General features: G+C 44.9%; 1 protein-coding gene across 1 annotated transcript; it reads right to left on the reverse strand.

Moving 5' to 3' along the window:
• Positions 1-26,562, reverse strand: SULT1B1 (sulfotransferase family 1B member 1). Its single transcript, XM_038759333.1, has 8 exons — positions 26,489-26,562; positions 13,903-14,256; positions 12,368-12,496; positions 10,431-10,528; positions 8,731-8,857; positions 5,440-5,534; positions 4,564-4,738; positions 1-464 (listed from the first exon to the last, which is right to left on the reverse strand). Exons 2-8 carry the CDS (start codon positions 14,048-14,050, stop codon positions 352-354), a joined length of 885 nt encoding a protein of 294 aa, XP_038615261.1. The 5' UTR covers positions 14,051-14,256; positions 26,489-26,562; the 3' UTR covers positions 1-351.
• Between the last annotated feature and the right edge of the window lie 516 nt (positions 26,563-27,078).

Here is a 27,078-nt window from a genome sequence, read left to right on the forward strand (position 1 = left end):
ATGAATGAGTGAACAAATACCAACATTATTATTATTATTATATTGAGTATCGGACATACAAGATGGCCACAGCTGCACAAACAGAAACACCACACCCAGAGTCAAGTAAGTGCATAAATGCACAGACACGATGGGCACAAACCTACTGGGCCTTGGCAAGGAGTCCATCACCTAGCCCCAGGTCCGTATTTGAGGGGGGGTGGGGGGCATTCTCCCCCAGCTTCCACAGCAGGTTCCCCTTAGCCCCGGGAATTCTGGAATGATCCACCCTTCCTTTGGCTGGAGGGCTAGGCCAGGTTTAGTGGATGGGGGTCTCCCAGCTGCCAACCACTGCTCGGAGCCCCCGGCCCCTCAGATCTCTGATCGGAACTTCAGTGTGGTTCCTGCCATTTTCTTCTGGTAATCAGCATCAAACACCTCATTCTGGGCCACGGTGAAGTGATTTTTCCAGTCCCCGACCATCCCTGACGTGCAAAGAAGAGAAAATGAGAGAAAATTCCAAACCCTCTTTGTCACAGAGAATTTGCCACTTCATCCCAGAAGAAGCCATTCAGCACCCCAAGAACGGACTCTACTTAAAAATGTTTACGTAATGTGCCAATATTATTTTTAAATGGTATTTGTTAAGCACTTACTCTGGGCCAAACATTGTGCTACTCACTGGGGTAGATACAAATACCATAATTATTATTCTTACAAGATAATCGTATTAGACACAGCCCCTCACCCTCAAGGGGCTCCCAGGGAGAGTAGTAGAAAAGTAGTCAACCCCATTTTACAGATGATCATTGAGGCCCAGATTGGATGTCACTTGTCTAAAGTCCCATTGCAGGTCAGTGACAATACCGAGACTAGAATCTGGACTCTTGACTCTCCATGTTAGGCTCTTTCCCCCAGCCCATGCTGAAAACGTTTTCTGTCAATCTCTTTCCCATAAAAGGAGATAGGGTTTTCTTTAAAAAACGATCTCCAAGTCAGTAATCAGAAGAAGGTGCAGCCTCATTTCAAATTTTACTCTCAAATGTTTTTGCATTTAAGGCACAGAGAAATGATGGCCTGGGGAAAAATTGGTTTTTTCTAGCTCTTAGTAAGCAGAATTGTCATCCCAAAGAATCTTGGAGTTTATACCCCAGGTGTGAAAATTCACATCTCAACATTCAATAATATTTGGAGTTCAATAATATCGTTTTCCAAAGAATCTTTGATAGCAGTTTCGGGAAAGCACTTTAAGATGGTTGGATATCCAATTTTCAGCATCTCCCCACTGGACTGTAAGATCCTCAAGGGGAGGAATCTAGTCAACTAATTTCTATTGTATTCTCCCAAGTGATTACTATATTGCTTTATACCCAGGAAGTTCTCAATAAATACTATTAATTGATTGATACGATCTCAGACATGTATGGAAATGAAGAGTGGCTTAGTGAAAAGAGCACTTGGCTGGGAATCAGGAGACCTGAGTTCTGATCCTGATTCCTCCACTTTTCTGCTGTGTGAACTTGGGTAAGTCACCTAACTTCTCCATGCTTTAGTTTCCTCATCTATAAAATGAAGATTAAGTATTTGTTCTCCCTCCCTTGTAGAATCAGACCTCCAGGTCCGATCAGAATATCTTGGATATACCCCAAAGCTTAGTACAGTGCTTGGCACAGGGCAAGAGTTCAACAAATAGCGTTAATACTGTTTTTATTATCCTTTAGACTGCAAGCTCACTGCGGGAAGGGAATGTGTCTACCAACTCTGTTATAACGTATTCTCCAAAAAGCTTCGTACAGTGCCCTGCACCCAGTAAGCACTCAATAAATACAATTGATTGATTCTTGTTATCATTTGAAGTACTATTAATAAGATGCCCTGTTGAATTTTGATCCCTGTAAAAATTTTTTTCACAGCTGACTCCTCTGTTACATGGAATTATGAAGAAAACGATGGGCCCAACACAAAATGTGGATTAATGAAGCGAGGTGCTTAACCATTTCCTCTTGGGGTGGGGAGGGATAATGCCTATGACGTGATTGATCGTACCACCATGGCTGTCCTCTAAGGTCCCAAGAAGAATGATGGTGGCAGTGCCCTTCAGCCTTGCGACTGTCTCAACTTGACCTTCACAGCGCCTCATTGGTTTCTCCTGTTTTGTGAGGGACACCCAGGGGGAAAATGGATCTGTCCACTCTCTTGGGCCTTGAGGGCTGCCCAGTGGGCTCTGAAAGCAGAGAGGGAGCCTCGTCCATATACACTAAGCTTCTTTCCCCTCAGACTGTCGCCACTACTCTAAGCTCCCGAGACCAGGCTCAGAGAAGCTGATGGCACCCTTTATTCCAGAGTACTACTACTAATAATAATGATGGCATTTATTAAGCGCTTACTATGTGCAAAGCACTGTTCTAAGTGCTGGGGAGGTTACAAGGTGATCAGGTTGTCCCTCAAGGGGCTCACAGTCTTCATCCCCATTTTACAGATGAGGCAACTGAGGCCCAGAGAAGTGAAGTGACTTGCCCAAAGTCACACGGCTGACAATTGGCAAAGCTGGGATTTGAACCCATGACCTCTGACTCCAAAGCCCGGGCTCTTTCCACTGAGCCACGCTGCTTCTCCTAGTCTATGTAGGACTAGTCTAGGTACTAGTCTGCTTCAAGCCTTGGCAACCATTTGGCAAGACATGGCACTGCTACAGCTGACCTTAGCGGCCAGCTCAATCAATCAATCAATCAATCAATCACATTTATTGAGCACTTACTGTGTGCAGAGCACTGTACTAAACGCTTGGGAAGTACAAGTTGGCAACATATACATACGCTGTATATACTAGCTCCACCCCTGTTGTTTAATGACACTTGAACTCATTAAGTGGCAGGACTAGGAACCATCTGTCCAAACTCCAGTACACTTCCCCTCACCCAAAGCTTACCTAGAATTTATTGCATTCAAGGGTTGCATGACAGAGGAGGGAAAAAAAAGCATTATGCAATGCCCTACCTGGCTTTATTGGTCTTGAAAGCCAGCTCCCTTTGGGAATATAGAGTTACACTTAATCCTCTCTCCCTGGATTCCAGGAGTGTTGGTTTTTTTTTTTTATGGTACTTGTTAACTGCGTACTGTATGCCTGATACTGTACTAAGCATGGGATAGAAACAAGGCAAATCAGGTTGGACACAGTCCCTGTCCCAAATGGGGCTCACAGTCTAAATCAGGAGGAAGATTTAATCCCCATTTACCAGATGAGGTAACTGAGGCACAGAGAAGTGAAGGGGCCTCCCCCCCTTCAAAGCCCTACTGAAGGCTCACCTCCTCTAAGTGGCCTTCCCAGACTAAGCTCCCCTTTTCCTCAGCTCGCCCTCCCTTCTGCATCACCTCGACTCACTCCCTTTGTCCTCCCCCCACCCCATATAATAATAATAATAATAATAATGGCATTTATTAAGCGCTTACTATGTGCAAAGCACTGCTAGCGCTGGGGGAGATACAAGGTGATCAGGTTGCCCCACGTGGGGCTCACAGTCTTCATCCCCATTTTACAGATGAGGGAACTGAGGCACAGAGAAGTTGAGTGACTTGCCCAAAGTCACACAGCTGACAATTGGCAGAGACAGGATTTGAACCCATGGCTCTGACTCCAATCAATCAATCAATCATATTTATTGAGCACTTACTGTGTGCAGAGCACTGTACTAAGTGCTTGGGAAGTACAAGTTGGCAACATATAGAGACAGTCCCTACCCAACAGTGGGCTCACAGTCTAAAAAGGGGAGACAGAGCCCGAAGCCCGTACTCTTTCCACTACGCCATGCTTCTTCTCAATATATCTATAATTCCATTTATTTATATTGATGCCTGTTTACTTGTTTTGGTGTCTGCCCCCCTTCTAGACTGTGAGGCCGGTGTGGGCAGCGATTGTCTCTCTTTATTGCCAAATTGTACTTCTGAAGTGCTTCGTACAGTGTTCTGCACACACTAAGCCCGCAATAAATACGATTGAATGAATGAATGAAGTGTCCAAGGTCATGCAGCAGAATCTCGTGGCGGATCCGAGATCAGAACGCAGGTCCTCTGAATTACTCTATCCACTAGGCCACATGGCTTCCCAAGCTGTACTGTGGCTACCATAGGGGCAGATCTCAAGTCCCCTCCCCTGCCTCCTGCAATGTTTACATGCTTGGATCTGTACTCTTTAAGCACTTTTATACTCACCCTACCCCTAGCCCACATCACTTATACTCTGCTGCTTCCTCTTTCTGCAATTTATGTTAACATCTGCCTCCCTCACTAAATTGTAAGCTCCTTACGGGCAGAAAGACGATCCAGAAGAGAACCTTAAGGAATGCCCACTGTCAGGGGGTGAGAGGATAGAAGATGAGTGAGGTAATGAGATTGAGAAATGACAGGAAGGAGAACGAGGAGAATGCCGGACTCTAAAAGCCACAGTTGGTTAGTGTTTCCAGGATAAGAGAGTGATTGAAGGTATCAGAGAAGAACGGGGCCTATTCAAATTGGTAAGGAAAGAAGGGGGAGACCACAGGAGGCACCCCACAATGTGGTCTTGAAAAATTATGGAGCTATAGTCACCTTTGCGCATGAAAGGGGTGATGTTGTGATCCATTATTGCAAGATTTGTAAAATTCAGGAGCGGGTTATCCTTCACCGCTTCAAATGAGGTGTGCCGAGTGATCTTATCGAGGACTGACTCATCCAGATCCTGTCCCAAAAACTGCATCACCTTCCGAATTTCCCTCTTTGGATCCTGCAAGGGACAAATGAACATCCCAGAGATGATGAGGGGTAACTTAGATCCTAACTTGGTAGTACTGTGGTGAATATCGTCCTTAATGTGACCAAATAATTCAGAAAAAATTAAGATTTTTTTGAAACCTCTCTATCTTTCCTTACATCATTTGGGGATATGCTGTCAATGTAGCAGAATTCAGTCACAGCATTAAATGCTGTGTCACCCATAGATATCTTGTGTTATATGTGGGGCTTTTCGCAAGGAGGAAGTAGTGTTAAGTCCCTATCTTATTATCCCACCACTTGTCAGAGGCTGAGAATGACTTTTGCTCCGCTATTTTGCAAGTCAGGAAGTCACTTTGCCTTGGAAATCCACAAGATGCTCAGACTGACCGTCCTTTGGCCACCTGTATATATGTATATATGTTTGTACATATTTATTACTCTATTTATTTATTTATTTATTTATTTTACTTGTACATATCTATTCTATTTATTTTATTTTGTTAGTATGTTTGGTTTTGTTCTCTGTCTCCCCCTTTTAGACTGTGAGCCCACTGTTGGGCAGGGACTGTCTCTATATGTTGCCAATTTGTACTTCCCAAGCGCTTAGTACAGTGCTCTGCACATAGTAAGCGCTCAATAAATACGATTGATGACGATGATGAGTGCTGCAGGTGGGGAATTCACCCGAAAAAGTTTGCCTTCCCCAGTCACCTCTTTCAGGTCCTCATAGAACAGGTAAAGTAGAGGATAGTCCTTCTTTCTTTCCCACCAGCTCTTCACGTGATCGTGCCAGGAACCGTAGGCCACTACATCCAGAGAAAGACAAAAATGAAGAAAACGTCGGAGATATTTAGAAACGGAGAGGCATAAACCTCCAGAGGGTAGCTCTAAGCAGAGACCAGAGGAGATGATTTGCACTTCGACTCTCTATGAAAGCCAAACTCTGACTGGCCCAAGAGGTAGAGGGAAAGGGGCCAAAGTGAATAACCTATAAAACTGGTTCTTGGGAAACTCACCACAAGTGTAGGAGCGGAGCTGGCTTGAGACGATTTGGCTCCCGAGGCAAGAGAAAGAAAAGCGAAAGACAACGGAAACATTAAAAGCAAGAAGCAAGGTTGAGAGAAAAAAGTGCTTATAAACTACATTGTCTCTGGAACCAGCCATATAGCATTTATCACGTACCATGAGAAGCGGCATGGCCTAATGGAAAGAGTAAGTGTCTGGGGATCAGCGGACCTGCATTCTAAGGTCGACTTGGCCTCTTGTCTGCTGTGTGACCTTAGGCAAGTCACTTTACTTCTTTGTGCCTCACTTCCCTCATCTGCAAAATGGAAATTCAATACCTCTGCTCCCTCCTACTTAGACTGTGAGTGCCGTGTGGGACTTTATTTATCTTATATCTACCTCAGTGCTTAATACAGTGCTTGGCACATAGTAAGCACTTAGAAAATACGACAGTTATTATCATTATTACTATGACCATGCATTGCTACCCTGAGCAGTCTGGCCCTTAATTCTTGGCCAGCATCTTGCGTTTGAATAATGTTGATTGCCTGTAAAGTACACTAATGCCATCTAACTGTGAGCCCGTTGTTGGGTAGGGACCGTCTCTCTATGTTGCCAACTTGTACTTCCCGAGCGCTTAGTACAGTGCTCTGCACACGGTAAATGCTCAATAAATACGATTGAATGAATGAACTGGAGAAGCAGCATGGGCCTGAGAGTCAGAAGGTCATGGGTTCTAATCCCTGCTCCACCATTGGTCTTCTGTGTGACCTTGGTCAAGTCACTTCACTTCCTCTGTGCCTCAATTACCTCATCTGTAAAATGGGAATTGTGCATGTGAGCCCCACGTGGGACAGGGACTATGTCCAACCTGATTTGCTTTATCCACTTCAGTGCTTAGTACAGTGCCTGATACATAATAATAATAATAATAATAATAATAATAATAATAATGGTATTTGTTAAGTGCTTACTATGCGCCAAGCATTGTTCTAAGAGCTGGGGGGGATACAAGGTAATCAGGTTGTCCCCTGTGGGCTCACAGTCTTAATCCCCATTTTACAGATGAGGGAACCAAGGCACAGAGAAGTGAAGTGACTTGCCCAAATTCAAACAGCTGAAAAGTGGCAGAGATGGGATTAGAACCCATGACCTCTGACTCCCAAGCCCATGCTCTTTCCACTGAGTCATGCTGCTTCTCAATTATTATTACCATAATTACCATTATAATTATATTATTATCATTATTATTTGCAGGGATTGTGGAAACTTTCAGAAGCCTGCATTATTAGTAGTATTAATAATAATAACTTCTATTAATACTAATAATAGTAATACTTGTGGTATTTGTTATGCATATACTAGGTGCCAAACACTATCTAAGCACATAGTATCAGTCATTCAATCAATCAATCATCATATTTATTGAGCACTTACTCTGTGCAGAGCACTGTACTAAACACTTAGAAGAATACAATAAAACAATATAACAGATATATTCCCCACCAACACCGAGTTTACAGTCTAGAGGGGGAGACAATAACAGGCAATAAGGTTGGACAAAATCCCCATCCCTCATAGGGCTCACAGTCTGTAGTGAGAAGAACGAGTATTTAATCCCTGCCTTACAGATGAGGGAATTGAAGCACTGAAAAGGTAAATGACTTGCCTAGGGTCACACTGCAGGCAAGTGGCAGATCTGGGATTAGAATCCAGGTCCTCTGTCTCCTAGGCCCACACTCTTTCGACGAGGCCAGGCTCTGCAGAATTTAATGCCTGCCCCTAAAGCAGGGCTTGCCACCCTAATCTTTCTCTTAGGTCAGGAGGATTTATTTCAAATGCTTGGACAAGTCACCTTGTGTCCTAGAGACATTTACATCAAGTTCTCCTCTTCAACAAGGATCCTAATGCTTTGTTCCATCAATCAGTCAATCAATAGTATTTATCGAAAGCATACCATGGGCCGACTACCATTCTAGGTGTCTGAGAGAGAACAATTCAGTAGAGTTGTGAACATGTTCCCTGCCCACAAGGAGTTCACAGTCTAGAAGGGGAGACAGACAACAAAATAAATTACCATTACATACCGAAGTGCTGTGGAGCTGGGCTTGGAGTGAATATCAAGTGCTTAAGGGGTACAGATCCAAATGTGTTGGCAAAATAGAAGGGAAGGCAAATAGGAGAAATGAGGCAAGCCCATTTGGAAGAAGTGTGATTTGAGGAGGGCTTTGAAGGTGGGGAGAGTGTTGGAGTACAATAAGCATTGGGATAGAGACACGATGATCAGGTTGGACACAGTCCCTGACCCACATAAGGCTCACAGTCTTAGTCCCCATTTTGCAGATGAGTTAACTGGATCCTCTGTTTTATTTACAACACACTCACTAGCCTTCTCTCTTCTTCCCTCCCTGAGTGCCATCTTCAACCCTCACTTTCCAATGGCTTCTTCCCCCCTGCTTTCAAACATGCTCGTGTCTCCTGTATCCTGTGAAAACCCTCTCTTGACCCCACGACTCCCTCCTTCCTCTTTTCATTCCTCTCTAAGCTCCCTGAGAGATTTTACTACCCTTCTGCCTCCAGCTCCTCACCGTTCAGAGTCCCTGGTCACTAACGAAGCCACTGTGACTGCTAACAGCAGGAGCTGCCCAAGTCATCCCGAGGTTTTGCGGAAGCAGTGCAGGGAAATAATTGTCATATCTGTTAAGCGCTGGAGTGGATACAAGCCAGACCGGTTGGACACAGTCCCTGTCCCGCATGGGGCTCACAGTCTCAATCCCCATTGTACTGATGAGGTAACTGAGGCACAGATAAGTGAAGTCATACAGCAGACAAGTAGTGGAGGCAGGATTAGAACCCAGGTCCTTCTGTCTCCCAGGCCTGTGCTCGTTCCGCTAGGCCCCGCTGAAAATAATAATGTAGATAAATCACATAAATTACAGCACTTTATAAATTCAAAGTATCAGGGAGAAGCGAGTCATCACATCCAGCCCAACCTACCTTTTCCAGCCATAAACTTCTCCAGGAACTCTTCCCAAGGTCCTGGGAGAGGAAGTAACTTGTTCATTTGGTGGAAATGGTAATATGAGGTGGCTACGTCCTTGGCATTCCGTGCCAGATAGAACATCTAGAGGAGGAGAAAGAGAGGGAATAATGCATTGTATTGTACTCTCCCAACCTCTTAGTACAGTGCTCTGCACATAGCACTCAATAAATACAATTGAATGATTGATATCCCACTGGTATCCCGTAAGTTCCTAATACTAGCGAGTAAGGCCTAAGGGGGTTGTTTGCTAGTGCGAAGTACAGAAAGATCCTTGTGACTGGAGAGGTAAGAGAAGCAGAGGGAAATTTCAGAAATTTCCCTGGAAATGTCTTTGTCATTTTCCTGTGCTTTGGAAGGAACCAATTAAGGCCTAATCTTGGGTAATCCTAGAGCCAGGTCATCAGCATTATCATCATCATCATCACCATCTTCATCATCAGTGGTATTTATTGAGTGCTTACTGTGTGCAGAGTGTGAGCCCACTGTTGGGTAGGGACTGTCTCTATATGTTGCCAACTTGTACTTCCCAAGTGCTTAGTACAGTGCTCTGCACACAGTAAGCGCTCAATAAATACGATTGATGATGATGCAGAGCACTGTGCTAAATTCTTGAGAGATACAATATGACAGAGTTGGTAGACATGTTCCCTGCAAGCTTGCAGTCTAGAGGGTACAGTCTATAGTATCATAATAATAATAATAATAATAATAATAATAATAATAATAATAATAATAATAATTGCAGTGTTTGTTAACCGCTTGCTATGTGCCAGACACTGTATTAAGTGCTGGGTGGATGCAAGCAAAGTGGGTTGGACACAGTCCATTTTACAGATGAGGGAACTGAGGCCCAGAGAGGTAAAGTGACTTGCCCAAGGTCATACAGTAGACAAGCTGTAGAGCCGGGATTAGAACCCGTGACCTTCTGACTCCCAGGCTGGCCCGTGCTCTAGCCACTCCACCATGTTGGGTGATGGTCCCCACGCCCACATTGTGTCAATCATTACCTCCTGGTCAAGTGCAACTCATGGTCACCTCTATCAAGACCACTCATAGCTCCTTTAGATTCCACCCCAGGGGGCCTCCCCCCAATCCCTGCCACTGATCCCAGATTTCAGAGACATCCAGGAAGCCTAGGAGACATGAGAGATAAAAGTTAGAAACTCATTCTGAAGTGAGACTTTACCTTTGCAAAAGGGTGCCTTTTGCAACAACATAAAACCAGCTGCCACAAAAAACAAATCTTTTTCTGAGGGAGCAACTACATCTCGTTTCATCCTTGATGGATAGGGAAGGCCAGAAAATATTATGGAAAAGGGGTTTTCTTTCCTGGCACACACAAGTGAGCTGCGTTATTTCTGAGCAGAAATGTAGGCCTAACCATTTGGAACTGTTCCAACCCAGTGAATCCAAAGAAAATTCGAGCCAGTGGTCTTTCCGAGTAAGAGGTGCTTCTGGCCCTGAGCAGACACAATAACCCAGATGAATCAATCAATCATACTTATGTGCAGAGCACAGTACTAAGCACTTGAGAGAGAGAGAGTACAATATAACAGAGTTGGCAGACACATTAGAAACCCAGATATTAGAAAATAGACTTTATTCTTATCCCGACCCCATGGGTGAATTATTGCTACCCAAAGTGGACAATTACCTTGCATCTGTTGGTCCAGAAAGACGTGGGAAGTAGATCAATGGGTAGGTGAGTCTTCACCAGCCGGGGTGATGGTGCCTTATCCAGCAGATCTGTTCCTGAGAAATGCCCAGTAAGCACAGGGACATTAGATGTCTTTTCCACATTCTCTGGCCTGGAACTCCCTCCCTGCTCCATAAATGCCAGACTGCCACTCTCCCTACCTTCAAAGTCTTATTAAGGTCACATTTCCTCCAAGAGGCCTTCCTCAACTTAACCTTCCGTTCCCTGGCTCCCTTTCTCATCATCTATGTGCTTGAATCTGTACCCTTGGAATGCTTAAAAATACATTTGTTAAGCGTTGCTATGTACCAGACACTGTACAAAGCACTGGGGTGCGTACAAGCAAATCGGGTTGGACACAGTCCCCTGTCCCACGTGGGGCTCCCAGTCTCAATCCCCATTTTTCAGATGAGGTAACTGAAGCACAGAGAAGTGAAGTGCTTGGAGAAGCAGTGTGGCTCAGTGGAAAGAGCCCGGGCTTTGGAGTCAGAGTTTGTGGGTTCAAATCCCGGCTCTGCCAGTTGTCAGCTGTGTGACTTTGGGCAAGTCACTTAACTTCTCTGTGCCTCAGTTACCTCATCTGTAAAATGGGGATTAAGACTGTGAGCCCTACGTGGGTACCAACCTGATTACATTGTAACCTCCCCAGAGCTTACAGCAGTGCTTTGCACATAGTAAGCGCTTAATAAATGTTGTTATTATTATTATTATTATTATTATTATTATTATTATTATTACTTACCCAAGGTCACCTAGCAGATAAGTGGTGGAGCTTATTGATACCTGTTACTTGTTTTGATGTCTGACTCCCCCCTCTAGACTGTAAGCCCATTGTGGGCAGGGATTGTCTCTCTTCATTGCTGTATTGTACATCCCAAGCGCTTAGTACCGTGCTCTGCATACAGTATGTGCTCAGTAAATATGATTGAATGAAGGAAGGAATTAGAACCCATGGCCTTCTGGCTTTTAGACTTACGATCTATCCACTATGTCATGCTGCTATACATGGCATTCACCCAGCATGGTGCAGTGGATAAAGCACAGACCTGGGAATCAGAAGGTCATGGGTTCTAACCCTGATCTGCCACTTGCCTGCTGTGTGGCCTTGAGCAAGTCACTTAACTTCTCTGTGCCTCAGTTACCTCATCTTTAGAATGGGGATTAAAACCGTGAGCCCCGTGTGGGACAGGGACAGTGTACAACCCGATTTGCTTGTATTCACCCCAGCCCTTAGTAGAGTGCCTGGCACATAGTAAGCGCTTAACAAATACCATCGTCATTAACATTATTATTATTATTGATGTTATTCACCCCACCTTCGCCCCCACAGCACTTATACAGATACCCGTAAAGCATTTATTTATATTACTGTCTGTCTCCCCCACCAGATTGTAAACTCACTGTGGGCAGGGAGCGTGTCTACAAACTCTGTCGTATTGTACTCTCCCAAGCCCTTAGTTTTCTGCAAACAATAAGTACTCAATAAATGCCATTGATTGATTGCTTGATAGACCCCCCCCCATCCCCATGGAATTCCAGGTTAGTCCACTCCCAGTTGCTCCAATTGTTGTTGGAGAAAGCCGATTGTCCGGCAACTAGGAGATTCCCCTCTTCCATTCCTGCGATCACCCTGTAGCCCCTCACTCTAACTCGGCTGCCAAACTATGAGAGGAAAAAGAGGTCTAGGGTAGAGTGAATGAGGGTCTCGCCTCCCATCCCCGACAGGCACAGTAGAGGAAGTGTCATTGAACCACAAGCCAAAGAGAGTGAAGCAGAGAGGGGCTGTGGAGGGGGAGGAAAAAGAGGAAGGGGAGGAGATGTGCAATACATAGCCAATACTACTCGTAGGGATCCACCCGCCCAAAGGCCCACAAATAAAGAGAGTGAACAGTTACCAGTGATCCGCTGTCCTGGAGCCAATAGCTCCAGCATTGGCACCTTGTTGGTTATGAAGTCCCGCTCGCATTTCTCCACATCACCCTTGTTCAGAACCATATCCACGATTTCACTCAGCCAAGTGGTCCCTGGAGGAAAGTCAGAGGGCAACACAATCAGTCACGTAGTCCACTGAAACCCTCTGGGCAAGAGAATGGGGCCCAGAGGGGTAGTTTGACTCTTCCGTCCCCTTCACTCCCCTCCCTGGGGCCAGGGTGATTGACAGCAGGCTGTGATCTGTCAGATTTGGGGAGGGAAGGAAGGAGGGAGTTCCGAGTTGGGGATAGAGGCAAGAGAGATTAAAGCCAACTATAGCCAGAAGCCTGACTTGGGAGGAATGAGGACAACGTGTTGGAGAATATTGGATGAAGAGAAAAGCGGGAAGCAATAAGGCCTAGTGGATAAAGCGCTGGTGTGGGACCCAGAGGATTTGAGTTCAGGTGCCAGCAGGACCTGGAAGTAGAGATGTCCTGGAAACAAGGGGAGGTGGATAGGTTTAATTAATCATCCAATCAATCACACTTACTGAGAGCTTACCGCATGCAGAGCACTGTATGATGTGCTTGGGCGATCACAGTACAACGGAATTGTTAGACACATTCCACAACGAGCTAGGCATCTTATACTCTAGTATTTTTTCTTTTTTGTAATGGTACTTGTTAAGCACTTACTATGTTGCTGGCACTATGCTAAGCACCGGGGTAGATACGAGCTAATCAGGTTGGACATAATAATAATAATAATAATGATGGTATTTGTTAAGCGCTTACTATATGCCAACCACTGTTCTAAGCGCTGGGGTAGATACAGGGTTATCAGGTTGTCCCACAGGGGGCTCACAGTTTTAATCCCCATTTTACGGATGAGGTAACTGAGGCACAGAGAAGTTAAGTGACTTGCCCAAGGCCACGCAGCAGACACATGGCAGAGCCGGAATTAAAACCCAAATCCTTCTGACTCCTAAGACCGTGCTCTAGCCACTAAGCCATGTAGGGAGGTGGGGCAATAAATAGTTTGAGGAGGGTGTTGGGATGACAGAGGGCTTTTGTAGAATGGGGGAGTTGAGCATGTTTGAAAGCAAGAGGGAAAGGAGCCATCATTCATTCATTCAATCGTATTTATTGAGCGCTTACTGTGTGCAGAGCACTGTACTAAGTGCTTGGGAGAACTGAAAGAACAGTGTTTGGCACATAGTAAGCGCTTAACAAATACCATCACTATTATTATGATTATTATTATCCCCTGCTTCTTAGAAGCTGGAAGATTAAATCAATAGTTGATATTTACTGAGTGTTGACTGTGTGCAGGACACTGTACTAAGCTGATGAAGTTGATAATTGAAAAAAGGGGAGAAATGATACAATTTCCCAAGTATCGCCCTTCTTTTGTTTACATTGGCCAACTTCGGACATCCAGGTTATGGAGACACTTGGCAGGACCCGGGTGAGAGACTGCAGAATCAGGGGAGTCTCCTTCCAGAAGCCACAAAACTCACCAGACTTGGGGTAAGTGGCGATCACGATGTCATCAGGCCTGACTTGGAACTGCTCGATCCTTTCCCAGTTGGATGCAAATGGTAGGACCATGGGGTATCCGCGAAACATCTTCCAGTCCTGTCGCAAGACGCCTTCCAGGGAAGACATTTTGGTGGCGGCCTGGGGGGAGCCTTCAGTTGCCTGAATGGAACCAGAGTAGCACTTGGCATAAATGAGGGGACGCCCAACTGCTGTTTAAATAAAGTTGTCCTTCTCTGTATTTGCAGTCTGACCCGGAGGACAAAGATCAATTACTGTTTCACCTGATGGCAAATAGCGGGGGGGGTTGGTCAAAGTCTCTGATGCCGCCAGCCCTGGGGATAAATTAAAATAAAATTAGTCAGCCAGTCCACTGCATTTACTGAGCACTTACTGTGTGCAGCGCACTGTGTGCAGAGTTTGGGGGAGTATTCTCCTGTCTTATGCTGCTGAGTTGTTTCCGACCCATAGCTATTCCATGGACATATCTCTTCCAGAATGCCCCGACTCCATCTGCAATTGTTTCAGCAGTGTGTCATAGAGTTTTCTTGGTAAAAATACGAACGTGGTTTACCACTGCCTTCGTCCATGCAGTAAACTTGAGTCACCACCCTCGACTCTCTCCCGTGCTGCTGCTGCCCAGCACAGGTGAGTTTTGACTTGTAGCCGATTGTTTTCCACATTCTAGCCACTGCCCAAGCCGGGAATGGAAGAGTACTGGAAACTTTGGTTGACTCTCTCTCCCATAGCCGAGACTGGAAGAGTACTGGAAACTCTCCAGGTGCGATCCTGAGAGGGGCTTGGGAGAGTGCAATAAAACAACAAAGAGACACATTCCCTGCCCAAAACGAGCTCGCATTCTAAAGTCTTAAAGGCTTTAAAACTTACTGCAACTCCACACTAAATGAGTTGAAACCCTGCAAGCCTTGGATATTCAACAACATTTTTTGTACCCCTAAAAATGACAATAAATGTGGCATTTGGTAAGTCCTAGACTGTAAGCTTGTTGTGGTCAGGGAACATATCTACCAGCTCTGTGATATTGTTCTCTCCCAAGCGCTTAGTACACCAAGTGTAAGTGTTCAATAAATACCATTAATTGATTCATTCATTGATCCTTATTATGTGCCAACCCTGGGGTAGATGCAAGATCAATCAGTGAAGCAATCAGTGGTATTTAGCAAGAGCTTACTGGATGCAGAGCACTGTACTAAGCGCTTGAGAGAACACAATACAGTTGGTAAATGATATCTGCCCCCAAGGAGCTTAAAGTCTAGTGGGGAAGAGAGGTAGTAAAACAGAGAGGGGAAACAACAGAGTATGATAATAATAATAATGATGATGATAATAATAATGGTACTTATTAAGCGCTTACTATGTGCCAAGCACTATTCTAAGCACTGGGGTAGATAAAAGCTAATCAGGTTGTCCCACGTGGGACTCACAGTCTTAATCCCCATTTTGCAGATGAGGTAATTGAGATGATATGTAGATGGATGAAATGTAGGTACAGATGTCCTGCTTGGTGGTGTGAGTATCAAAGTGCTTAGAGATTACGGACTCAAGCACACTGGTGATGCTGAGAGGAGGGAGAATAGGGTGGGGAAATGTGAGACTATTCAGGGAAGGCCTCCTGGAGGAGAAATTACTTTAGTGAGGTTTTGAGGTGAAAGATAATCAGGTCAGATATGGGCCCTGTCCCGCGTGGGGCTCACAGTCTAAGAGATGTAGATGAGGAAAATGAGGCTCAGAAAAGTTAAGTAGGATGGGGGAATCTTGAGCACGTTTGTATGCAGAGGGGAAGGAGCCAACAGAAAGCTGAAAATGACAGTGTGGGAAGGAGTGTAGGAGTGTAGGAGAAAGTGATTTTAGGAGGTGAGATGAGATTCACCCAGAAGAAAGTGGCAGAACCAGGATTAGATCCCAGGTCTAATCCCAAAAGAAGCAGCATGGCTTAGTTGAAAGACTACGAGCCTGGGAGTAAGAGAACTTGAGTTTTAATCCTAGCTCTGACACTTGTCTGCTGTGTGACCTTGGGCAAGTCACTTAACTTTTGGGGACCTCAGTTATCTCATTGGTAAAATCTCAATCCTCCACCCTCCAGTTTAGACTGTGAGTCCCATGTGAGACAGGGATTGTGTCCAACCTGCTAAACTTTTATCTACCCCAGTGCTTAGAACAGTGCCTGACACACAGTAAGCTCTTAAAAAATACCGTTAAAAAGGAAAAGTCCGATTCCCAGTTCCATGCTCTTATCATTAGGCCACACTCTCTGCTTCTCTTCTTTCTCTGTTCTTGTGTCCCATCAGGCTGAGCTGCCTCTTCCCAGAGGCCCCAAAGTGTAACTCAGTTTTTGCTCAAACCCCAAACTAGTGTTTCAACAAAACAGCAAAGCCAGCTGAAATGGTGGAAAAAGCGGAAGGGTAGATGGAGAAAGGCTCAGCCTGTTCTTCTGGAGCACTGTTGGTGTTCCTTTGGGAATGCAAAGGTCTTGTGGGGGTCTACCCACTTGTTAATAAATAATTACTGGAGCATTTACAAGAATTAACAAGGACTATGCCTGTTGTGGATACTGGAGAAAAGCAAACCCAGAGGGCTAGATTGGGAAGGCAAAGTGTTCTTAGTCAAACCAAGTGCAGATTATCCTGTTTTATCACCACAGCAAAGGACATGGGTTCGCAGTTCCATCAGACCTTGGACTTCGACTGCATTTCTGGGCTGTGATTCTCTACCCATGGTTTGGCAGGAATGGAAACTGCTCTTCCTAGGGTGGATTTTATGCCATCGCCCTGTTTTGGAGGTGTGGCCACATCGTGGTTCCCACAAGGGCCACTTTAAGAAGCACTCGGTAGAAACTCTTATTTGATTGATCGGTTGAGCACTTGGGAGATAAGATTTGCTAGGGGATCAGTGCAATGTTGTCCCAGACAGTCCATAAAAATCCCGGGTGACCCAGATGAACTGACACTTGTGGTCCACCTCAGTGTTTTCAGAGAGGAATTCCAACCTTCCCAGAGGCTCTGGTTGCCCTAAAGAGGTGGGTTACTGCAAGGAGATGGGACAGTTGGTGTCCATGACTCAGAAAGCGTCCAGATAGGAATCTGGTCTTTTCACTTCTCCGCCTTTTTGATTTGCTTGAAAGAACTCATATTCTGGGAGATTTCCCAAATGTTTCCCAGCCAAAAGGGTTGAGAGGAGAATCGTGACCCTTTTCAGTTGGGCTTGCAAGAAAATCCTAGAAAGTAAAACCAAATAGGAGAGATAACCAGGGTGGTGTACCAGCCGGGGGCTTAAAATGACTTCTGTTCATTCATTAATTCATTCATTCAATCGTATTTATTGAGTGCTTACTGTATGCCGAGCACTGGGAAGTACAAGTTGGCAACATATAGAGACGATCCCTACCCAACAATGGGCTCGCAGTTTAGAAGGGGGAGACAGACAACAGAACAAAACATGTGGACAGGTGTCAAGTCGAACAAACAAATAGAATTAAGGCTAAATGCACATCATGAACAAAATAAGTAGGATAGTAAATATGTACAAGTAAAATTAAGAGTAATAAATCTGTACAAACATATATACAGGTGCTGTGAGGAGGGGAAGGAGGTAGGGCGGGGGGGGATGGGGAGGAGGAGAGGAAAAAGGCAGCTCAGTCTGGGAAGGCCTCCTGGAGGAGGAGAGCTCTCAGTAGGGCTTTGAAAGGAGGAAGAGAGCTAGCTTGGCGGATTTGCGGAGGGAGGGCATTCTGGGCTAAGGGGAGGATGTGGGCCGGAGGTTGACGGTGGGACAGGTGAGAACGAGGTACAGTGAGGAGGTTAGAGGCAGAGAAGTGGAGGGTGCGGGCTGGGCTGGAGAAGGAAAGAAGGGAGGTGAGGTAGGAGGGGGCGAGGTGATGGACAGCCTGGAAGCCAAGAGTGAGGAGTTTTCACTTGGTGCGTTTGTTGACAGGCAACCACCGGAGATTTTTGAGGAAGGGAGTAACATGCCCAGAGCGTTTCTACACAGAGATGATCTGGGCAGCAGAGTGAAGTATAAACTGAAGTGGGAGAGACAGGAGGATGGGAAATCGGAGAGGAGCCTTGGGAGGATTTGCTAGGAGACAGTCCCAACTTTTAATCAATCAGTAGGATTGATTGAGGTTCTTCTATAGGCAGGGTACTGTACTAAGTGTGTGAGATGTAAAGGACCCAATCCCTCTCCTCAAGGAACTTGCTATCTAGCCAGATGTGATGGAAAGGCATGACACAGCAGGTTTTAAGAAAAGGGAACAATGGAAAGAACAGAGACGGTGATGTAGAGGAGTAGCGTAGCTTAGTGGAATGAGCCCGGGCTTGGGAGTCAGAGGTCATGGGTTCTAATCCCGGCTCCACCACCTGTCAGCTGGGTGACTTTGGTCTTCACTTCACTTCATTACTCTGTGCTTCAGTTACCTCAACTATAAAATAGAGATTAAGACTGTGAGCCCCACAAGGGACAACCTGTTTACCCTGTATCTACCCTGTGCTTAGAACAGTGCTTGGCACATACAGAGCCCTTAACAAATACCATTATTATTATTATTACTTAATCAGTGAATGGTTATCATTGAGTGCTTACTCTGAAGCAGAACACTGTATTAAATGCTTGAGATTTACTGCAATGGACTTGGTACACATAATCCCTGCCCTCAAGGAACTTACAGCCTAGAAGGAGAGACAGGCAATAAAATAAACTACATATAGTAAGTGTTGTGAGGGGCTAAAAGTGGAGTCATTTAATAATTACAGTATTTGTTAAGCGCTTACTATGTGTCAAGCACTGTTGTAAGCACTGAGGTAGGTACAAATTTATCATGGTCCCTGTCCTCCATGGGACTCATAGTCAAAGGAGAAGGGAGAACAGTTACTGAATCCCCATTTTACAGATGAGGAAATTGAAGTCCAAAGAAGTTACATGACCTGCCAAAGGTCACACAGCAGGTACATGGCAGAGCCAGGATTAGAAATCAGGTCCTCTGAATCCTAGGTCGATGCTCTTTCCTCTAGGCCAGGCTGCTTGATGACTTCCTGGTTTTCCTGGGAAACCACAATTGGATGGGCCAAGATTTGCAAATAAAACTGACCATAGAGCCTGAAAGAGTCAGCCAGTCAATTTATTTGATCACTTAATCTGTGCAGAACACTGTACTAAGTGCTTGGGGTAGGATGATATACGAGTATAACAGACACATTCCCTGCCCATAACGAGCTTACAGTCTGGATAAGGAGACAGACATTAATATAAATGAATAAAATTACAGCTGTGGGGCTGGGAGTGGGATGAATAAAGGGAGAAAGTCAGGGAAAAGCAGAAGGGAGTGGGAGAAGAGGAAAGTCAGGAAAGACATCTTGGAGGAGCTGTGCCTTCAGTAAGGCTTTGAAGGTGGGGAGAGTAATTGTCTGTCAGATATGAAGAGGGAGGGCATTCCAGGCCAGAGGCAGGATGAGGGCCAGATGTCGTTGGTGAGATAGACGAGAACAAAGTACAGTGAGAAGTTAGCGTGAGAGGAATAAAGTGTGTGGGCTGTGTTATAGTAGGCGAATAGCTAGGTGAGATAGGAGGCAGCAAGGACAATGAATGTTTTGAAGCTGATGATAATAATAATAATAATGGCATTTGTAAAGTGCTTACTATGTGCGAAGCACCGTTCTAAGCACTGAAGAGTTTCTGTTTGATGCGGAGGTGGTTGGGCAACCACTGAAAGTTCTTGAGGAGTGGGAAAACATGGCCTGACCGTTTCTGTAGAAAAATGATCTGGGCAGCAGAATGAAGTATGTAATGGAGTAGGGAGAGACAGGATTCAGGGAGGTCAGTAAGGAGGCTGTTATAGTCATCAAGGTGGGATAAGATAGTGTTTGGATTAAGCTGGCATCAGTTTAGATGGAGTAGAAAGGACAGTTTTTAGCAATGTTGTGAAGGTCAAACTGACAGGATTTAGTAACAGACTGAATATATGAGTTGAATGAGAGAGAGGGGTCAAGGATAACAACAAATTTTGGGTTTGGAAGAGGAGGATCTGAAGGAGAGACTAGTGGTATTTCAAACCCTGGCATAAATCTGGAACTCAAACTCATCCAAGTGGTCAAGGATCTAGAAACCTCAATCAGGGTTTAATGCCCCAACCAGATTTGAAATCCCTGCCTCTCTTGGTTGTCTTGGCCCTGGATCAAAAAAGCTTAAGGAAAGCATTCCATGTATTGTGTTATTCTAAGGTCAGTAAAGTCAAGCCTTAGGTATTCCAGCAGTAAATTAGAATTATGGCTATTTTCCAACTTTATCTCATGGCAGGAGAGTTAAGAATGTGATCTAGGGGAAAGGGTACAGGCCTGAGAATCAGAGAACCTGGGTTCTAATCCCAGCTCTGAGGCTTTCCTGCTGTATGGCTGTGGACAAATCACTCAATAATTTCTGTGCCTCAATTTTCCCAACTGCAAAATGGGAGTGAAAGACCTGTTCTCCGCCCCCCGTCCCAACCCCTTACATTGTGAACCCCATGTGGGACCAGGACTGTGTCTAACAATTATTTTATCCTCTATCTCGGTGCTTAATATGGTACGTGGCAATGGTAAGTGTTTTACAAATACCACTCTCATTATCATTTGGTAGCTTCTATTTATCCTACAGTGGCTGTCTCACAGTCATTACTGACTTCATCTGGCCTTTCGCCAGTCAAGCAAGAAAAATTTGTTATACATATCATTGTATAAGCAAATCACCCTTCTTATTTCATCAGAGTGAGCTAAACAAAAAGATTTTCTCTAAGCAGTGTATTTACACAGCTACAGACTTGCAGCCACACCTGGGCAAGTTCAATGTTTGGATTCCAACCAACTCCCAAGATTGTGGCTAATTCTCATCTCTCAATGCTGGAGAATTTCTCAACTGCATGTGTGCCACGTACTGTCATTTTTTTTCCTGTAGATGCAAATCATTCACGGAGGCACTAACTGGCGCCTCAGAAAACGGTGGTTTGATTTGGAGGGTTGTTCAATCAATCAGTGGTATTTATTAATACTAATGATGGCATTCGTTAAGCACTTACTTTGTGTCAAGCACTGTTCAAAGCACTGGAGTAGGAACAAGCTAATCAGGTTGGACACAGTCCATGTCCCACATGGGGCTCACAGTCTTAATCCCCATTTTACAGATGAGATAACTGAGGCACAGAGAAGTTAAGCGACTTGCCCAAGATCACACAGCAGATGCGTGGCGGAGCCGGGATTAGAACCCAGGTCCTCTGATTCTCAGGACCATGCTCTTTTGACTAGGCCACACTGCTTCTGTGGAAGAGACCAGAACCTAGTGATCTAGTCTGAGAAGAAATCGGAGTATACACGAGGCTAAGGAAGGGACCCAAAGCTGACCCTCAACCCAATATTCTTTCTGGAGGAATTTGGCAACCTTTTAGTGGGCCCCAGGAAACAGCCTTGGGAGTGAAAATAATAATAGTTATGGAATTCATTAAGCATTTATTATGTGCCAAGCACTGTTCTAAGTGTTGGGGTCGATACAAGATAATCTGGGCAGACATAGACCTGTATACACATGGGGCTCACAGTCTAAGTGGGAGGGAGAACAGACAATTATCCCCATTTACAAATGAGGAAGCTGAGGCACAAAGCAGTTTATTGACTCACCCAAGGTCACACAGCAGGAAAGTGACAGAACTGGGTTGGGCCCCATCGTTGGGTAGGGACCGTTTCTATATGTTTCCGACTTGTACTTCCCAAATGCTTAGTACAGTGCTCTGCACACAGTAAGCACTCAATAAATACAATTGAATGAATGGGCCCTCACCTGGCACAGAGCAATAGAGCCTGTCTTAGAATGCCCCACAAAAATAATAATAAATAATGGTGGCATTTATTAAGCACTTACTATGTGCAAAGCACCGTTCTAAGCGCCGGAGAGGTTATAAGGTGATCAGGTTGTCCCACGGGGGGCTCACAGTCTTCATCCCCATTTTACAGCTGAGGTAACTGAGGCCCAGAGAAGTTAAGGGACTTACCCAAAGTCACACAGCTGACAAGTGGCAGAGCTGGGATTAGAACCCATGACCTCCGACTCCCAAGCCCAGGCTCTTTCCACTGAGCCACGCTGCTTCTCTGGGGACAAGGGGCACATCAGCTGAAAACTGGACTCGGGCAGAAAACATAACAGATGAGCACCCAAATCTGTCTAAAAAGCATCCTAAGTCTTTCATTCAGTCAGTCAGTCCGTCATATTAGTTGAGTACTTACTGTGTGCAAAGCACTGAACTAAGAGCTTGGAAGAGTACAATATAGCAATGAAAGACCACATTCCCTGCCTTGTTTAGTTCCTGCTCGTGAAAAGGAATAAGCAAGACCCAAGTCCATTAGGAATAAAACTGAAGCAAGCAGGCATTAGGAAAGAGCCAGCCCAAAAACCTGAGCCTCTCTGGAGCAGAAAAGGGTTGAACCAACCAAGCTTGGCCCAGAGAAGGGGAAATGGAAGTTACCTTTTCTTCTCATCATCTTCCCCTTTCTTCTATTTTGCTTCTCCTGCCTGAATCATCCCACTCCCAAAAGTCTTCCATGTGCACTCATGCATGTTGGCTATTCATAGGAATCAATAGCTGAAGTATTCACCATCCCACAGAGAGTTTAAATAATGAGAGACAGTGTCGCTCAGTGGAAAGAGCAGAGGACTGGGAGGCGGTAGATGAATAGCTTAATCCTGACTCTATCACTAGCCAACTGTCTAACCTAGGGCAGGTCACTTAACCTCTCTGGGCCTCAGTTTCCTCATCTCTAAAATGGGGGTGGGATACCGGTTCTCGCTATGGCTTAGGCTGTGAGTCTTGGATGGGACAGGGGTAGTGTCCTATCTTTTTATCTTGTGCCAACCCCAGATCCTTGAAGATAGTAAATATGTCATAAATATTATAGTGAAGATCTTAGCATAATAATGATGATAATCAATGGTATTTACTGAATGCTTACTATATGCTGAGCACTGTACTGAGCACTTGAGGAAGTACAAATACTATACAATTACAATATCCCACAGCACTTATGTACATAGTCGTAATTTAATGTATTTATATTAATGACTGCCTCCTCCTCTAAACTGTAAGCTCATTGTGGGCAGGTATGTATCTACTGACTCTTGTTATTTTGTACTCTCTGAAGCACTTAGTCCAGTGCTCTGCACGCAGTAAGCAATCAATAAATATGATTGATAGATTTATTAATTTTTCTTAAGTGCTTTTCACTAATATATCTCATTTAATAATAATAATAATAATAATAATGATATTTGTTAAGTGCTTACTATGTGCAAAGCACTGTTCTAAGCGCTGGGGTAGATATAAGGTGATCAGGTTGTCCCATGTGGGGCTCACAGTCTCGATCCCCATTCTACAGATGGGTAATTGAGGCCCAGAGAAGTTAAGTGACTTGCCCAAAGTCACACAGCTGACAAGTGGTGGAGCGGGGATTAGAACCCGTGACCTCTGACTCCCAAGCCCGGGATCTTTCCACTAAGCCACACTGCTTCTTCTTTAGTCTTCACAACATTCCTGTGAGGTAGAAAGAAGTAGGTATTACAGGTAATCATTGGGCATGACGATGTGTTTCAACAGCAGTGATGGATGACTCTCAGTTCTGAATCATAAAATACCATTGGCTCCTTCAGACTATGGGTTGATGTAAATTGGAACTACTTTTCCCTCAGAAACTAGGTTATAATTGGGGGACTTGGTTTCTGAGCCAAGGTTTGATACATTATTTGTTATTAAAATTATAATCGGGTACTCAATCATTTGGAGATGAGTAACATAGCCATAATAATGTAATTATATTACTAATAATTACTGTGGTATTTGTTAAACATTTATTAAATGCCAAGCACTGTGGATATAAAATAACCAGTCCAGAAATAGTCACTGCCTAATATGAGGCTCACAGTCTAAGTAGGAAGGATAAACAACATAGCCTAATGGATAAAGTGTGGGTTTGGGAGTCAGAAGGACCTGGATTCTAATCCTGAATCTTCCACTTGTCTGCTGTGTGACCTTGGGCAGTCACTTCACTTCTCTGTGCCTCAATTACCTCGTCTGTTAAATGGAGATTAAGAGTATGAGCCCCATGTGGAACAGGGACTGTGTCCAACCTATTTTGTATCTACCCCAGTGCTTAGTACAGTGCCTGGCACTTAGTAAGTGCTTAACAAATACCATTAATAAAACAGATATTGAATTCCCACCTTACAGATGAGGAAACAGGCACAGAGAAGTTAAGTGATTGATTCAAGATCACACAGCAGGGTAGTGACAAAGCCAGGATTAGAATTAGGTCCTCTGATTCCCAAACCCATGTTTTTTCCATTTGGTCCTGCAGATTCTCGAACAGAGGTCGAGAGGTCTCTGATAGGGTAGCTGACTTTCCCTTCATCAGAAGTGATGGATGATGAAGCTCTTCCCAACAGTCACTGTCAGTCAATTATATTTATTGAGCACTTACTGTGTGCACAGTGCTAAGGCTTGGGAGAGTACAATATAAACAAACACATTCCCTGCCCTCAGTGAGATTACATTCTAGCGGGGGAGACAGATGTTAATAGAAATCAATAGATTACAGACATGGATTTAAGAGTTGTGGGGCTGGGAGGGGGGGGGGTGAATAAAAGGAGCAAGTCAGGGTGACGTAGAAGGGAGTGGGAGAAGAGGAAAGAAGGGCTTAGTCAGGGAAGGCCTCTTGGAGGAGATGGACCTTAAGTCAGGCTTTGAAGTAGGGGAAAAGTAATCGTCTGTCAGAGGAGGGAGGGCATTCCAGGCCAGAGGCAGGACGTGACAAGAGGTTGGCAGTGAGATAGACAAGTTCGAGAAGGTTAGAGTTAGAGGAACAAAATGTGTGGACTGAGTTGTAGTGGCAGCATAGTGAGGTGAGGTAGTGGGGGCAAGACAATTGAGTGCTTTAAAGGCCATACTCATCTACCATCAGGATTGGAGAATGAGCATAGGCTGAGCCTTCATGACGGAGAGCCTGAAGGAAGGGATTGATGATGATGATGATGATGATGGTATTTGTTAAGTGCTTACTATGTGCCAAGCACTGTTCTAAGTGCTGATAGCACTGGTGGCCTGGGCAGAACCTCTCACCCTCTCTCATCCTGCCAGTCACGTACCTGCTGTGGCTCAGAAACCAATGAGCAAGTGGGCAGGCAGGGGTGGAGCATATTGCAAAGGGCATCTGTGGGAGAAGCAGGACTAGAACCTAGGTATCCTGATTCCCAGAGCAGTGTCCTTTCCCCTGAACCAACAACAGGGTTCTCTCCCTTCACCGTAAAATAGGACATGTCAACCTTCCCCAGTGACTCTCCCTGGCATTCAAGTTACCCTTCCCTCCTATCTTTCGGCCTTTCTCACTTTGTTTCCCTCCCTGTCTCTCATTCCAAACACTACAAACATCTTTCCCCTCCCTTCTCTGGGTTTTTTATATGATTTCCTCATTTTCCATGTCTCCAGGACATTGGCCTTGACTTTGGTGCTAGGGCAATCAGGGAAGCAAATGTCGTAACTCATGTTTTGTAAAGCTATAATTGTATGTACATTTAGAAATGGATGTGTCATTTGTCTTCACTTGAAACGTCTTAAATCTTGGACTTCCTCTATCATGGGCTTTTTACAGGAAAAGAAAGTGAGACACAGAGTAGTTAAGCGATTTGCCCAGGGTCACAGATCAGGCCAGTGGGAGAGCAGGGGCAGGGGCTCAGGTCTACCGTTGACTCTATAAACCCCCTAGATTGCTCTCACTGCCCTTATCTGTAGATCATTGTACTTCTGTAGCATTGTTTCTTTTCTGTGCTGACTTCCAAGATTGAATTTCCCAATCCCTTCTTGTGGCGCTCCCCCAGTAAGACTCTGAACTGAAAATCCTCAGGGATTCAGCATGGTTTAAGCAATAATCAATCAATCAATCAATCGTATTGATTGATTCCTGAAATTCCTAATCCTGAAATTCCTAGGTCATTTTGAACCTTGACAGAAGATAATAATGCTGGCATTTGTTAAGCGCTTACTATGTGCAAAGCATTGTTCTAAGCACCAGGGAGGCTACAAGGTGGTCAGGTTGTCCCACGGGGGGCTAACAGTCAATCCCCATTTTACAGATGAGGTAACTGAGGCACAGAGAAGTTAAGTGACTTGCCCGAAGTCACACAGCTGACAAGTGGCTGAGCTGGGATTCGAACCCATGACCATTGACTCCAAAGCCCATGCTCTTTCCACTGATCCCCTTCTATCCCACCACAAAAATCAGTTCAAAAAACCCAGGCCCAATGTTCTAGAAACAGAAACTCCCTCAATCAATCAATCATACTTATTGAGCTCTTACTGTGTGCAGAGCACTGTACTAAGCGCTTGGGAAGTACAAGTTGGCAACATATAGAGATGGTCCCTACCCAACAGTGGGCTCACAGTCTAGAAGGGAGAGACAGAGAACAAAACAAAACAAATTAACAAAATAAAATAAATAGACACGAACGAAAGAAACAAACCTCCCGGAAAGCAAAATCACGATTTACCTTTCTCCTCTCTGGTCGCTCCTAGGGCCCCAGGATTGAGCAGCTGGAAGCCAGGCCTGACAGTCTGGGTCAGATTTCCGGACTGGAAGTTGCGGGGAGGGAGGGGAAGAGGCTGCGGAAGCAGCTGAATCTAACTGGCCAAGAGCGAGCAAATTTTGGACTCCCAGACCAGTTAGAAATCAAGTTTGAATTTCAAGAATCTGGTGTGAAATAGCAAGAGAGGCATAACCTCTTCTCTCCCAGCACTGGATTTAAGGCAGGCAGGATGAAGGAGGAAATGCAGGCTGGGCGGAGGCTAGCTGGGAACAAAGTCACAGTCGGCTCTGAAGGTCCCTGAGACGGTTCAAATGAGTCTGAGTAGAGGAGGACGTGCAGGAAATAATGACCCACACGTATCATTCCTGTTTCCTTCTCCCCAGCTGATGTCAGCCATGACCTAATGGAGCTTTTGGATAAAGTTGGCTCTCTATATGGGGTTGTTTGGAGGGGGGGTCTTCAATGCTTTGTGAACATAGTCGATGACAACAAAGATTATCTTGACTTTATAAAGAGAAGGAGATGTCCCACAAAAAGGCAGCAAGTGGAGGGAC

Source organism: Tachyglossus aculeatus, chromosome 17 (assembly GCF_015852505.1).
Source record: "Tachyglossus aculeatus isolate mTacAcu1 chromosome 17, mTacAcu1.pri, whole genome shotgun sequence".
In the NCBI taxonomy this organism is placed as follows: domain Eukaryota; kingdom Metazoa; phylum Chordata; class Mammalia; order Monotremata; family Tachyglossidae; genus Tachyglossus; species Tachyglossus aculeatus.